The sequence below is a fragment of the Nomia melanderi genome, chromosome 1 (assembly GCF_051020985.1).
Source record: "Nomia melanderi isolate GNS246 chromosome 1, iyNomMela1, whole genome shotgun sequence".
Classification (NCBI taxonomy): domain Eukaryota; kingdom Metazoa; phylum Arthropoda; class Insecta; order Hymenoptera; family Halictidae; genus Nomia; species Nomia melanderi.
Window position 1 is genome coordinate 22,397,615 of NC_134999.1, and position 16,717 is coordinate 22,414,331.

Below are 16,717 nucleotides of genomic sequence, written 5' to 3' on the forward strand. Positions count from 1 at the left end.
TAACATTTTTAGGAATGTTGATGTTGATGTTAAATTAGTGAGTTTGTGGAAGAATTTGGAGTTTAAGGGAGTTCAGTTTAAATTTGTAAAAATGTATAAAATTTGATAGGGTTCAGTTTATATTTGTAAAAATATATAGAGTTTGTGGGACTCAGTTTAAATTTGTAAAAATATATAGAGTTTGTGGAAGTTCAGTTTAAACTTACAAAAATATAAATTTATATTTATATTTATAATTTTAGTACATAAAATTTTCAACTAAATTAAAACAATAAACAAGTTTCAACTGAAATTGTCAACAAAATTAAGAGAAAGAAATATATATTAACAAGAAAAAATTTCAACTGATATTTTCAACTGAAATTTTCAACTAGATTAAAACAAACAAATATATATAGACAATACAAATTTTTAACTAGATTAAAACAAAAAAATATGTGTAAACAATATAAAATTTTCCACTGAAATTTTCAACTAAATTAAAACAAGAAAAAACATAAATTAGACCACCTTCATAATTATAGGTACATTTATTAATATTTGACTCTGTGATTCCAGGGATGTTTTTTTTTAGTTGGAAACACTAAACGACAAGGGAAGTTTAAAATTTTCAACTGAAATTTTCAACTAAATTAAAACAAAAAAAAATGACTTAGACCACTTTCATAATTATGGGGTGTTTTTTTTTTAAAGTTGGAAACACTAAACGACTAGGGAAGTTTAAAATTTTCGTAATAGCCCGGACAACGTGCACGCGACGAAAATAAACGAGTGCATTGGCCTCCGGCTAAGAGGGTAATCGATAATAAAAAGACGTCGATAAGAAGGAACTTTGCCAAATCGATTTCCCCGCTGGAATAAAAATAACATAATTTAACGGCCAAGGAAAACAGCACGAGCAGATGTCTTCCTTCTGCTGGGATTGGCAAGGATTTTTCGGAATCGTCAAATTATTCCACAAATAAATTCTAAGTTTCCTCGGATGTAGAAAATTTTTTTATATTCTATAAAAATTTCAGTCAAAAATTTGTTATTGTCTATAAAAATTTCAGTTGAAAATTTGTTATTGTCTATAATAATTTCAGTTGAAAATTTGTTATTGTCTATAAAAATTTCAGTCGAAAATTTGTTATCGTCTATATATATTTTTTTGTTCTAATTTTGTTGACAATTTTGTAAAAATTTTCTTTTTAAAGACAAATAACTTTTTGTTTAAAATTTTGCTTGTAATTACTTGGATGAAAATATAATTTCCAAAAGTTAATATTATAATTACAAGCAAAATTTTAAACAAAGTTTTATGAACTAATAGTAAAAAGTTTAAAACCACTTGGTAACTTTCAATTGTTTATATCATTAAGAACAGGCTGGTACAGCTGAGATATTACTCGTTTAATTAACAGTTACAATAATTTGTCAATTTTGAAAGGCAAGTTCATTTGGGTATAATAAAACTATAAATTTAATATTTAATGATAATAATAAGTTAATAAGTTTAAGTTTGATAAGTTAATATTTTATACTAGAATGATATATCATATTAAATAATATAATTACACTATAATAATATTTTACTTTAATAGTTAATATTTTATACTAAAAATATTGGTAAGCACTGATAGGAAAGTTTTTTGTGTTTTGTGGTGTTAGATAATGTTAGTTTATTGTTCAATAGTATTTATAGTGCTAAAGGAGGTCAAGGTTTATCAAATTTCTATTTATTAAATTTAAAAATATTGGTAAGTAAATTTATTGAAACGCGAACCCTTAGGTATCTAGCAATAACAAAAAATATAATTGCCTAGTTTTTAAAATAATCTATATTTCTTTTGTATGCTCATTTGTCAAAAATAATCTCAAACTGTTAAATATACTCTCAGAAAGTAATTACGAAGCACCGAACCTTCATATGTCAATAAAAAGTCCAAATATAAAGAAATTCATTACACTGAACTTGATGTGAAGTAACTTCTGATATAAGAAGCATTTTATTTTAAACAAACAATTCACAAATTAATTCAAATAGTAAGTCAAATAACTCCTGTCTCATATATATTGAACGATGAAAATAATATTTAGACCAGTTGCTTTGAGTTTTACCATTAGAAGCACCGAACCTTCATATATCGATATAAAGTTCAACTGCAAAGAAATTAATTATTACATTTAATACTGCACTCGCTGTCGAGTAATTTCTATTGGAAGCATTTCGTCTTGAACAACAAATAATTCACAGATTAATTCAAATGGTAGGTCAAATAACTAGTGTTGCATATATAGAACGATAAAAATAATATTTAGACGAGTTGCTTTTAGTTTTATCATGAAGATCACTGAACCTTCATATATCAATAAAAATCCAATTACGAAGAAATTAATTATTACATTTAATACTTCTTGCTGCCAAATAACTCAGGTTGCCTATATAAAACAATAATAACAATAATTACACTCATTGCTTTGAGTTTTACCATTAGAAGCACCGAACCTTCATATACCAATAAAATCCAACCACGAAGAAATAAATTATTACATTTAATACTTATTGCTGCCAACTAATATGTTGTTGCTGCATATTGTTGTTGTTGCATATGTATAACAATAAAAACAACAATTACACCAATTGCTTTGAGTTCTCCCAACAAAAGCACCGCTGAGATACGAATAAACATGACAAAGGACTCACTCAGGAAAGCCAATACGATTTTAAACGCTTTTTACGAGGACGAGAAAGTGCATTACGTGATTCTCGAATAACCTCTTAGCTATAAATGTCGCATTTTACATCTTACGAAGCACAAAGTTGTGCGTGAATCTTTGAAAGCTTCTTTCTGAGAAGATTCCATCGGTCCCCGGCATCCTCCCGTCTACTTTGAGGTTATGTTCAACACTTTTAACCATTATGCAACCGTAAATCACATTTCTTGCTGGAAACTTGAAACTAGGACGAGCACGACTCGCTGGTAATTTTTCTTTTTGTTTCCGCGGAGACTGCACGGTTCTTCGTTGCTGTCTATCTGTTTATTTTCAAGTTCTAATCAATAGTAGCTTCAATGTTTTCATGGTCTGGAATATTGTATTCATACGTGACTTCCGACAGTTAAAGATAATTTGTTTAATTTGTGAACATTTTTATTTTGTGAAATGTAAACTATCAAGAAAATTTTAATTGTAATGACTATAACGTGACCTTCTCGAGTGTAGTACTGATAGATTGCTGAGGTTTTCTTGATTAAAATGAGCCCAAACACGATAGGAATCGGTTGGTTTTATCGGTTTGATGGAAACGCGCCTTTAATTTCGTTAATTGCATTAAATTGGTAATACTGGTCCGATTCCTATCGTGTTTGGGCTCATTTTAATCAGCGCAATCTCAGCAATTCACTGGTATTATATGTGAGAAGGTACGATTAAAGTATTGTATTTTACACAAAGAAAATTAAATTATTCCTATAAATATTGTTATTTAAGTTTATAAGCTACGACATTATATTTGGAATGTGTTGTAAATAGTAGTTGCTGTACGAACTGATTTTCATTTGAGAAATAAACATTCTGTGCTAAGAATTTTTGTTTTTACATTTGTGTAACGTTGTTTAAGGACTTATTTGGTTGTTTTTTTTTAGGTTAGGAAGCAGTTGTTTTTATAGCTTCTAAATATGTTGTATAATTATTTCAGAAGCCAATGCAAAACAAATCAAGACAGTAAAAAATTTTCAACTGAAACTTTTAACTAAATTAAGGCAATAACAAATTTTCAACTGAAATTGGCAACTAAATTAAAACAAAAAATTTCCAACTGAAATGTTCAACTAAACTAAGACAGTAACAAATTTTCACCTGAAATTGGCAACTAAATTAAAACAAAAAATTTCCAACTAAAATGTTCAACTAAACTAAGACTGTAAACAATTTCCCACTGAAATGTTCAACCAAATTAAAACAAACCATAACACTAACCATTACAGCAAGAATTCGAGCACGAACTTTACTTTCGAAATGTCCCCATAAAAATGTCCCCAGCATTAAGTCAGGTGACCACGTGGAAATATAAATGGGTTCACCTTTTCCTATCCAACGATTTGGACGAATTCGATTAGCAACGACGCGATTGAAGTGCCAAGATCAAATGGGCCACCCCATAGAATTCGCGTGCACGGCACTCGCCTAACCTGTACCAGCGAATTAAAAGTCTATTCTTAACACGTCACGCGCCGTTTCACCGCCTTTGCCCAATTAGTCCGTTTCCGTGTAATTACCGATGGTCAATTAGCCTGTTGCCATGGGGACGACGTCGTGGCCACCGGTGGACATTTCGGTTTTTTTTTAGTGCCGCATGCCCGCCGGAGGAACACTTACCTCGTCGCTTTGATTTCATGCATGAATTGTTTCATTGTGCGCCATGTAACCTGTTAACGTGCGCGGATAATTACCGTATACAGCGTGTCCCATGCAATTGGTGCGCCTGAATATTTCATTTTCGCTTTTATGAAGACGTTTCTTAGGGTACGCTTATACTATTGGATCGATACAACAAATTTTGACGTTTTTTTGTAGCTTGGTTAATAAAAGAATTTTTTTTGATTTTTTGTTTTACATTCTCGAATGTAGTACCGATGGATTGCTGAGATTCTGCTGATTAAAATGAGTATAAACACGCTGGGAATCGGACTAGTTTTACCGGTTTAATGTAATTAACGAAATTAAGGCTCGTTTCCATGAAATCGATAAAAATGATCGGATTTATGCCGTGTTTGAACTCATTTTAACGAGGAGAATCTCAAGATTCCATCAGTACTATGATTGACAAGGGAAGATTGCAGTGATTTTAACCTTAGCTTCTCGCACGTGGTACCAGTGAATTGCTGAGATTGTGCTGATTAAAATGAGCCCAAACACGATAGGAATCGAACTAGCATTACCAATTTAATGCAATTAACGAAATTAAAGGCTCGTTTCCATCAAACCGATAAAACCAACCGATTCCCATCGTGCTTGTACTCATTTTAATCAGGAAAATCTCAGCAATCCATCGGTACTACATTCGAGAAGATAACAATAAAGTTATTACAATTGAAATTTTCTTCATACGATGTTTTACCTTACCTTCTCAAATTTAGTGCCACTGAACTGCTCAGATTGTGCTGATTAAAATGAGTTCAAACACGATGGGAATCGGACTAGTTTTACGAATACAATATAATTAACAAACCTAAAGGCTCGTTTTCATCAAATCCTGAAACTACTCCGATTCCCACCGTGTTTATACTCATTTTAATCAGGAAACTCTCAGCAATCCATCGGTAGTACATTCAACAAGCTAACAATACAATCATTACAATTGAAATTTTCCCCCTTGCAACTCATCTCTTTGAATTCCCACGTATGTTTCACCTGCTCACTTAACACGTCAACTGCCACGAGAGTTTCTAGCATTTTCAATAATAATATTTATTTTTTAATAACAAAGTCAAACGACATTGAAAATAATTATTAATGATTTAATATCACGGTAGTCATATTACACTGGCAACCTTCAATTTTCGTCGCACACGTGAACAGTCTAATTTGTAGGTTAGGTCCACAGGCGGCAGCGCTGTGCGTGACGCGTTAACCTGTTACGGTAACCCGGTGGAACAAATGAAATAACGCGAGCATTCGGTTAGAATTGATTTCCGTGGAAAATGCATTGCGTCGCCGGCGTCGACATAAAGTGATTATTTATCGTGGAGTGTGTACCGAGTTCGCGAGAAAATAACCGATCCCGCCGGGAGGAATCGGTATCGGAACGCGTTCCAAAATTGCCCCGTTTCCTCGCCGGTTTTGTATTCGAACGGAACGGCGCTTCGTTCCCGTGTATTGCCAAAACCATTTTGGCAGGCGTCCCCCGAGTTTCCGTTACGTTATCGATTCCAACCGCGGAGCTCGCTTATTCAATTACGCGTCGGTTCTGTTTGGTACATCGGGCTTCGAAACTTCGGTTTCTTGAGACGATACTCGCGTGCCGTGCTGTCGTTCCTTGTTGCGGATTTGTATAACCTAAAAATGGACTTTATTTTATATGTAATAATATATACATTGATACTCAATTGTGAAGTATGTTATAAATAAATGAATGAATGAATGAATGAATAAATCAGAAAATAAAAGAATGAATACATAAATAAATGAATAAATAAATAAATAAATGAATGAATGAATGAATAAATAAATGAATAAATAAATAAATGAATGAATGAATAAATAAATGAATAAATAAATGAATAAATAAATGAATAAATAAATGAATGAATGAATGAATGAATGAATGAATGAATAAATAAATGAATGAATGAATGAATGAATGAATGAATGAATAAATAAATGAATAAATAAGTAAATAAATTAATAAATAAATAAATAAATGAATGAATGAATAAAGAAATGAATAAATAAATAAATGAATTAATGAATATTAAATAGTGTTAATTATACCCTAATAACACAAACTGTATTACGTTATGAATAAACAGTATAAATAGTGTATTATACATTATAATTATTATTATTATTATAGGTATATTATGAATAAATATATAAATATTAAATAGTGTTAATTATAGAAAAATGGAACTGAGACGAGTCATTGAGTTCTTAAATATAATATGGTACTTTGTAACTTCTAATAATAATTTCTATAGCATGAATTTCATTTTCACTATGTAAAATATAGGATTAAGGGTGTCACAATGGTAAAAATGGTAAAAATGGTAAAAATGGTAAAAATGGTAAAAATGGTAAAAATGATAAAAATGGTAAAATTGGTAAAAATGGTAAAATTGGTAAAAATGGTACAAATGGTACAAATGGTACAAATAATACAATTAGTACAAATGGCACAAATGGTAAAAATGGTAAAAATGGTAAAAATCGCAAAAATGGTACAAATGGCACAAATAATACAATTAGTACAAATTGCACAAATGGTGCAAATGGTACAATTAGTACAATTAGTACAAATAATACAAACAAGACAAATGATACAAATAATTTACACAATGTTTATATTCATATAATTTTAACACATTGTCACTAACACATATATCTTAGGTGCATCGAAGAAAAAGAGATTAATCTATTTCACAGAGGAAACGCTTCGAAAGCTCCATAAAATAGCTGTATACAACTACGTGTACCAGCGCAATTTCAGAGTTCGCAAGGCACGCCCTGTCCTTTCGCCCCAGTCTTATTCTTATTTCCTGTTTCCGTTCCGCCTGCCTTTTTCATGTCGAAACTCATTTCTTTCTAGTGTGACGTGTTCGAGAGGTACACACGGCGAGAATCATTCATTCGCTACTGAACCCATTGCACTCCTTTCACATCCGGAATTTTTATAAGAAATTGAAAAGAATCGTAGGATAACTATCATTTGTTTTAACTAAATTATTTCTGATTACAAATAAGATTTTAATAAAAAATTGTTGTTTACGTTTGTCTTTGAAGTTATTCAGATTTCTCGACAAATGACAATATTGATTCGACAATGAATTGAAATTTGCAAATTAAGAAATAAAATTGTTAAATATCTACGTTGACTACAAACTTCTCACTTTAATAAGAACAGTTATGCCAGAGAATTGCTGAGATTGTGCTGATTAAAATAAGTCCAAACACGATGGGAATCGGACTAGTTTTATGGATTCAATGTAATTAACGAACCTAAGGGCTCGTTTCCATGACATCATAAAACTACTCCGATTCCCATCGTGTTTGGACTCATTTTAACGAGAAAAATGTCAATATTTCATCGATATTATGATTGAGAACGTAAAATTAAACATGCAATGAAAAAAATTTCAATTGCAGTAATTTTAACCCTACCTCCTCAAACATAATGCCAATGAATTGCTGAGGTTTTCCTAATTAAAATGAGTCCAAACACGATGGGAATCGGACTACTTTTACCAATTCAATATAATTAACAAACCTAGAGGCTCGTTTTCATCAAAACCTAAAACTGCTCCGATCCCCCCCGTGTTTGTACTCATTTTAATCGGCGCAATCCCAGCAATCCATTAGTATCACATTCGACAAGCTAACGTTATAATCATCACAATTTCAATTTTCCTGAAATCCTACCCTAAACCATAAAATTCAAGCAACCATTACATTCATAAAATATCGTTAGACATCAACCGAACTGGATTATTTCGCAGGCCACGATCGATAAGCGTTATCGCCGTCCGCAAATGAAGCCAGACACCGGTCCGATCTTGTCGCCGTGATACAACAGATTAAATCACGTCGTTTGTATCCGCGGCCGGTCACGAGACGAATTATCGGGACACGCCCCGGGCCGGGCGGACTCGACAGTTTCGAGTGGCAAAGAGATCCCGACGCGGATAGGCGCGTACCAATGTACCCGTAGTCGAAGAGCTGACGCGTGTACCCTCTGGCAATGGCGGATCGTTTCCTTCGGTTTTCGCAACGCGGGAATGGACTACGCATCCAATAGGGTGACACTCCCTCGCAAGTGGATGAGACATATTCCACTTTGCAGTGTCCTTTAACCCCTTGCCCTATGATTTATTTCTGATCGGTATGATCGGTACTATTACTTTGTTTTGTTATGTTATTTTATTGCATTATATGAATTATTATTATTATTGTATATTTTTGTAATATACAAATTATTATTATAAATTCTTTATGATTACTTTATCATATTATATTATTTTATTATATTATATAAATTATTATTACTATAAACTCTTATAATAAATAAATTATTGTTATTATAAATTCTTGTAATATATAACTACTTGTTCATATTAATTCTTATAATATATAACTTATTACTATTATAAATTCTTTATAATTACTTTATATAATATAATAAAATATAATATAATAAAGTAATTATAAAGAGTTTATAATAATAATAATAATAATAATATAATAAAATTTAATATGATAAATTATTATTACAATACACTCATATAATATATAACTTATTATTATTATAAACTTTTATAGACGTCGCTCCGGTGGAATTAAAACGGAATCGGGTGCTCGATGAAGCTTGTCATTTTTCTGTCTATGTTGGTGCACGTGGCCGAGGCCGTTCGGTCGGAACGGTTTCGTGTTAACGTGACCTTAAACTCCGTTCACTAGGGGAAAGTCTTGGACACGCGAGCCAACCCAACGAACAATCTTGTTTTTTGACTTGTGCGTTCACGTTGTATCACTTCGTCGCTTAGTGCTGTCGAACGGTTGTTTATTTTAAAATTATTTTATTTTATGTTTATTTTAAAATAATTTATTATAGTTTATTTTAAAATAAAATAAAATTTGATAATTTAATGAGTGGTGTAAAAAGTGCTTCAACATTTTTTCAAAAATTATTTTCCATAGCAGCGACTATTTAGCAATAATATTGGTAACCTTCAATTTTTGTTATTTGAATAGGTGACTTTTGAGGTTATGTTCACAAGCGACTGTTTATTTAATAAAATTTGATAATTTAGCTGTACGAGTGGTGCAAAAGATGCTTCATTTTTTTAAAAATCATTTTTTATAACAAAAATCAGTTAGCAATATATTGGTAACCTTCAATTTTTGTTATATGAGTAGATGAATTTCGAGGTTATGTTCACAAGCAACTGTTTGTTAATAAAATTTGGTAACTTAAAAAGTACCAGTGACACAAACAAAATGTTACATTTTTTTTAAATTATGGAAATATTGTGAAGTTTTTTTTTATTTAAATAGAGAAAGAATTTATTTACACAAAATTTTCATTTTTCAAATAAAAATCATTTTATATAACACAAATTATTTAACAAAAGTATTAGATAACCTATTGTTACAATTTTTACAAAGATTACATATCAATCCTAATAATGATATTAGGAATGATGATGAGATAATAATGATAATAAGAATGATGATAAGATAATGATAATAAGAATTTTACATTATAAAAATATTATGAAATTTTTTTTTGTATAAATGAAGGAATAATTTATTTGCACAAAATTTTCATTTGTTTATACCAGAAACTACTTAACAAAACATTGCTAACCTTAAATTTTCATTATGCAAATATTCGAATTTGGAGGTTATGTCTACAAGTGGCAGCACCGTGAGCCGCTGGGAAAACAGTCGATCCGGGAAGTCCGGCAATATCAAACTTCCACCCTCGAAAGTTGCGTTTCGTAGACAAGAACAGGGAAATCATTGAAAAAGTTTCCGCGGGAAACGAGAACGGGCTACATACTTAGGTATTTCCCGGATCTATTCCTCAGAGTTGAAAAATTTTAGGAACTTGTGGCAGGAAGAGTTCTGACTTATTTTTGACAGCTTTTTCAATTGTGATATTTAATGGTGGTGGAATATAATTGTTTAAACTTAGTGAAAATTAAATATTTTTTATATAACATATTCTAAGTGCCAAAATTCAAGACTTCTGTCTTCTCAAAATATTAAAAAATTTTTAAGAAGCTTAACAACAAAATATTAAAAAATTTTTAATGAGCTTAAAAAAATATTAAAAAATGTTTAATGAGCTTAACAACAAAATATTAAAAAATATGAAATAAAATGAATAAATAAAGAAATAATAGAAAGTAAATTATTAAGCTTTGTTTAAACAAAAAACATAAATATTATATTAAATTCCAAAGAAATATTAAAAAATATTAAATTTATGTCAAATTAATAAAGATTTATTTTTCAATTGAAAACTACTGATAAACTAAAATCAAACATTTCATAATCCAATTAACAGTACGTTTGCAAGAAAATATTAAAAAATATTAAATTTATTATATCAAATTAATAAATATTTATTTTTCAATTGAAAACTACTAATAAACTACAAGCATCACACAATAAACTCGACGAGTCATCGTGTAGCAGGGATATCTCCATGACACTGACCAATCCAATTGGCAGTTCTTTTGCAACGAACTATTAAAAAACATTAAATAAAATGAATAAATAAAGAAATAAATATATTTATTAATAAATTAGAAGGTAAATTATTATGTTCTGTTTGAATATTGTATTAAATTCCAAAAAAATATAAAAAAATATTAGAAAATATTAAATTTATGTAAAATTAATAAAAATTTATTTCTCAATTGAAGAGTACTAATAAACTAAAATCATTACATAATAAAGTTCTGTTTAAACAAAAAACATAAACGTTATATTAAATTCTAAAAAAATATTAAAAAATATTAAATTTATATTAAATTTATGTTAACTTAATAAATATCTATTTTTCAATTGAAAAGGATATAATAAACTAAAATCATTACATACTAAACTCGCCGAGTCATCGTGTATCATGGATATCTCCATGACACTGACCAATCCAATTGCCAGTACTTTCGCAACACGGTTCCGATGCGACACGGAACGTATTCACTTTGACATAGAGTGGTTACCAAAGCAACGTCAACGACACAAAGCCCTTCAAACCCTTTACAATTTCGCGAACGTTATAAAAACGCGTCGAGGGTGCCCTCGCCGCGGTATGCAAAATATGAAATGAAAAAAATCCATTTCTCAGTATATGCACGGACCGGAAGGGTCATTTGATGCCAGAACTACCGAACAGTCGAATTGATTTCCATTTATTCTTCTGGAGATGTTACAGGAGTGTATTTATTGAGATTTTCGTTAGCTTTTATTTTTGAGTGTGCATTGGTTAAATAGATTGTTTAATGGTAATTGTATTTTTGTAATTTTGATGTAGTATAATTAGTGGTGATTATATTTTTATAATTTTAATATAATAAAATTAGTGATAATGAGATTTTTTATAATTGTAATATAATATAATTAGTGAGAATTAGATTTTTTATAATTTTAATACAATATAATTGGTGATAATAAGATTTTTTATAATTTCAATATAATATAATCAGCGACAACTATATTATATTTTAATAAGAAAATATTTCTGAGAAACATTTCTCCCTCCTCAATGACTGTAACACAAGAAATCAGTAATAATTGATTTCCACTTCTCTGATAGCTCTACTATTAATGCACGAATTGATAAGACTTTAACTTAAAAAAAAATATAAAAGGGGTAGGCATTTCTAATACTTCAGTTGATGAATTTATTTGCAATAATAGTATAAAAGAAGAAAAATTTATTTCACTTCAATTAAGTCAAAGTTACAACCCGAGACACATACGTTGCAACTAACCTGGCACTCTCATCCTAGTGGTCAGATTCGAAGGGGCACGCCCCATCCACACGGATTCTCCTGCCGTGTGATTCGCTGCGGCGTTCACGGCCACTAGGCGTGTCACGCGGCAGGGAGTGGGAAACATATACTTTCCGTGAAACATATACTTTCTGAAACCTATTCTTCTGAAATATATTCTTTCTGAAACCTATTCTTTCTGAAATCTATTTTCCTGAAACCTAGTTCTCTGAAACCTATTCTTCTGAAACATATTCTTTCTGAAACCTAGTTTTGTGAAACCTATTTTCCTGAAATCTAGTTTTCTGAAATCTATTTTTCTGAAACCTAGTTTTCTTAAACTTATTTTTCTGAAACCTATTTTTCTGAAATCTATTTTCCTGAGTTCTATTTTTCTGAAACCCATTTTCCAGAAACCTATTCTTTTGAAACTTATTCTTCTGAAACCCGTTTCCCTAAAACCCATTTTCATCACAGAAACTATCAAGTTTTCAACAATTTTCCCACACCCTGTACACGAATATCTAAATATCAGACTAGCCATGAATAAACTATTACTACCACATAATATTTCTCTACCTCTGTCCCCTCGCATTCATCATAAATGCATAAAATCCTCTGTCCAGTTGGCAGTATATCTTGCCACGTAGCGCTGTCGAAACTTGGCGCGCTGGAATACCTTGTTAGAGGAGAGCTGACACGTGTTGTCACGTATGCATGGGCTCTATCTATCGTACCTGTCGATTTGTCAGCATTCAAAAATTTATATTTATTCCCTGCACATTTCCCAGGAGAGCTGTCCAATTTAATTTTCCTGAACTCGTACGTGAGGTCGAATTTTGAAATCGATTTTTATAAATTTGTTTGAAAATATATGGGGAGCTGTGTGATTAGAATATTGATGGGTAGTTCGAGTTTTTTGAGGTGGTTTTTGGGAGTTTTATTGAAATAATGATACATTTTATTGAGGTGGTTTTGTGAGTCACTTAGAGGCAAATGAGGTTAGGTTATTTGTTAAATTAAATTAAATTAAGTTAAATTAAATTAAATTAAATTTAATTTAATTTAATTTAATGTTTGTTGGTGTTATTATTTTGAATATTAAGTCTTTTGTTTATTGAATATTGAAATACTAATAATAAATTAGGTTATCGATTCGATTTGATTTTATTTCTTTTAATTTATTTAAAAAATAAATCATACTGTTATATAATAATTATGATTATTAGGTTAGGTCTTGGTAAGATATTATTATGTTAAATATTAAATCTTTTGTTTACTGAATACTGATATAATAATAGATAATTAGTTTATTGATTAAGTTTGATTTTATTTCTTTTAATTTATTTGAAAAAGAAATCATACTGTTGTATGATTATTATGTAAACTATTAAATTTTTTGTTTACTGAATAGTAAAATAATAATAATAATGAATTAGGTTATCGAATGCGTTTGATTTTATTTTTCTTAATTTATTTAAAAAATAAATCATACTGCTGTATAATAATTATGATTATTAGCCCTTGATTAGTTATTTATTGTGTTAACCATTAAATCTTTTGTTTATATAGAAATACTGAAACAGTATTCACAAAGATTTTATTTTTCTTAATTTATTTAAAAAATTGATCATGAGGTTAGATCTTACTCAGGTATTATTATGTTAAATATTACATTTTTTATTTACTAAATACTAAAATAATAATCATAAAGAATTAGGTTTTATAAAAATTCACGATTTAGAAAAATTATAATGAAAAAATAAAATTTATCCTAAAATAAATAGAAATTCTCATTTGTTGTTATAAAAAGACAATAAAACTTCCGAGTGCAAAGTGATAATAGCCACTAGACTGAGAAACTAATGTCACGTCCAATGACGCTCGAATATTCGTACAATGACATCGTTACTCCTCGTAAATTGGTTTACACTGTGGACCAGATCCAACTAATTCAGTTTCGGCGAGGGTCTGTTCATTTGTTACGTTTTTAACGAAGTTCTGGCCCAATTAAGCGATAAGAACGTCGTAATGAGCAGTTTAAAATAATCAAGAGCATCTCCTGCGTTTCGCTGCTTCTACGTGAGCCAGTGCTTTCTAACTTTTATGTTTCTACGCCTGCTTAAACAATTTTTTTAATAATAATAACTTCTACGCCTCGTTAAACAATTTTATTTAATAATGACTTCTACGACTCCTTAAACAATTTTTTTTTAACAATGACTTGTACGCCTCCTTAAACAATTTATTTTAACAATGACTTCTACGCTTCCTTAAACAATTTTTTTTAATAATAATTTCTACGCCTCCTTAAACAATTTTTCTAAATAATAATAACGTCTACGCTTCCTTAAACAATTTTTTTTAATATCGACTTCTACGCCTGCTTAAACAATTTTTTTTAATAGTAATTTCTACGCCTCCTTAAACAATTTTTTTTAATAATAATGACTTTGTTACAAGATAAACATTAGTTCACTGAAGTTGTACTGTCACGTTACAGTATAAAGTTTATTCAATTCTAGATATTATAGTATGAACATTAATTGTTTATTAACAATTTTGACGCCTCAAACTAACCTGATAATTATTACAAAATAAACATTATTTCACTAAATTTCTACTGTTACCAAACAATATGAAATTTATTTATTTCTACATATTACGCTATAAACAATAATTGTTTATTAATAATTTTGTAAGCCAAAAGTTCTCCACGAGTCCGTTGAAAGTCGAATGTCTGCTACTATATAGTTCTTATCACTGCACACGTCTGACCAAGAATACGCGAGCTCCACTTATTGTGAGACCGTCGCGCGCTTCCAACCTAATTTCCATCGACTTCCATTCCGCAATAAGCAATCCGACCGATTCAGAGGAATCAGTCTACTTACCTAGAAATCTCAATAAATTCAGAATATTCCATTTTTTTATTTTATTCAGTGAAAATTTTGATTCTGAATTTTAGGTTAAGTGACAGATAGAACGGTTTGTTTTTTACTTGTTTTATTTAGTTTCTGATTTTTATGGGGTGATGAATGTTTTATGTATTAATGTTTATAGGTTTTATATATTTATTTATATAGGTTATTGAAATTAAGGTTTGCATTAACAATTACTTTGATGTATTTAATGAATGATATGTTGTTAATGTTGTATTTTTAGTAGTAAAGATAATGGAAAATTAATAGAATAAATAATAATTTATTTAAATATTAAAATCTGTATATATACATACCCTATTTAATGAATGTAACAATAATTTTGTAATTTTGTACTCGTACAGTTCCAAGTTCTATTTCAAATAACAAATTTAAAGAACAAGATAAATTTTTCAATGGACTGTTAAAATAAAATAATAGAAAATAAATGAAATAATTTATTAGAATTTATTAGAATTAATTTATTAGAATAAATAAGATATTACAAAATAAATAAAATACTACAAAATAAATAAAATACTACAAAATAAATAAAATAAACAATAGGTTATATAAATATTAAAATCCACATATACACATAACCTATCCAATAAACACAACAACAATTTAAAAACTGTCTACTCATCCAAAGCCCAATAGCAACAAACAAATTCAAAGAACAATATAAACCGTCCACCGATACGAATCCCTGTCACCCAGACGTCAGTGGCCACGTTCAAAAATATTCATTGTCCAGAACGTTCCCGGCGAGCCGCGATGAAAGGATCATTTATCTGCATGCATCGCACTGTTCCGTCCGCGGCGTTCGATCGCGGGGAAAGTTATTTTCCGCGCTTCCTCTCCGCCGGCGCTCGCGAAGAACGGGTATCAAGCACCTGCGTGCTTCGGAACTGACCCACATTGTGCCACAAATATATCAACGGACGGCGCACGGGGAATATATCCGCGGCTTTTTCCTTCGAACTGGAACGGTGTTGGAAGGTAATGGGAGTTGTGTGGTGCTGCCGTCTGTAACCGACGTAACCTCTAAATTCGAATTTTTGAAGGTTTGTTTGGCAAATAGAAATTTTGTGCAATTTAATTCTGTTTTTCTATTTTTAATAAAAAAAATATGAGGTTATCGAGTTTTATTTAGAAGATGGCTGCTTGTGGACATCATCTCTAAATTCGAATTTTAAAAGTTTTATTTGGCAAATCAGAATTTTCTGCAAGTTAATTGTTTTTCTATTTTTAATAAAAAAAATATGGGGTTGTTGAGTTTTATTTAGAAAATGGCTATCTGTGGACATAACCTCTAAATTCGAATTTTTAAATTTTTATTTGGCAAATGAGAATTGTGTGGAAATTAATTCTGTTTTTTTATTTATAATAGGAAAATCGAGTTTTATTTAGAAAATGGCTGCTTGTGAACATAACCTCCAAATTCGAATAATTATGTAATGAAATTCTTTATTTTCTTTATTTATATAAAAAAAAATTTCATAACATTTTTATAATGTAAAATTCTTATTACCATTATCTTGTCATCATTCCTATTATCACTATTATCTCATCATCATTCTTATTATCATT

General features: G+C 29.9%; 1 protein-coding gene across 4 annotated transcripts in view; it reads left to right on the plus strand.

The window, feature by feature from the left end:
• Positions 1–16,717, plus strand: part of igl (IQ calmodulin-binding domain containing protein igloo) — a 135,214-nt gene that overhangs the window by 92,034 nt on the left and 26,463 nt on the right. Inside the window, exon 4 of one of the 4 annotated variants that reach the window (XM_031991830.2) lies at positions 8,196–8,570. The exons of the other annotated variants lie outside the window; for them this stretch is intronic. Coding sequence (XP_031847690.2) covers positions 8,196–8,264 — 69 coding nt within the window. The 3' untranslated portion in view covers positions 8,265–8,570. Of the gene's footprint in view, positions 1–8,195; positions 8,571–16,717 lie in introns of those variants that run through there. 4 annotated transcript variants of the gene reach the window in all.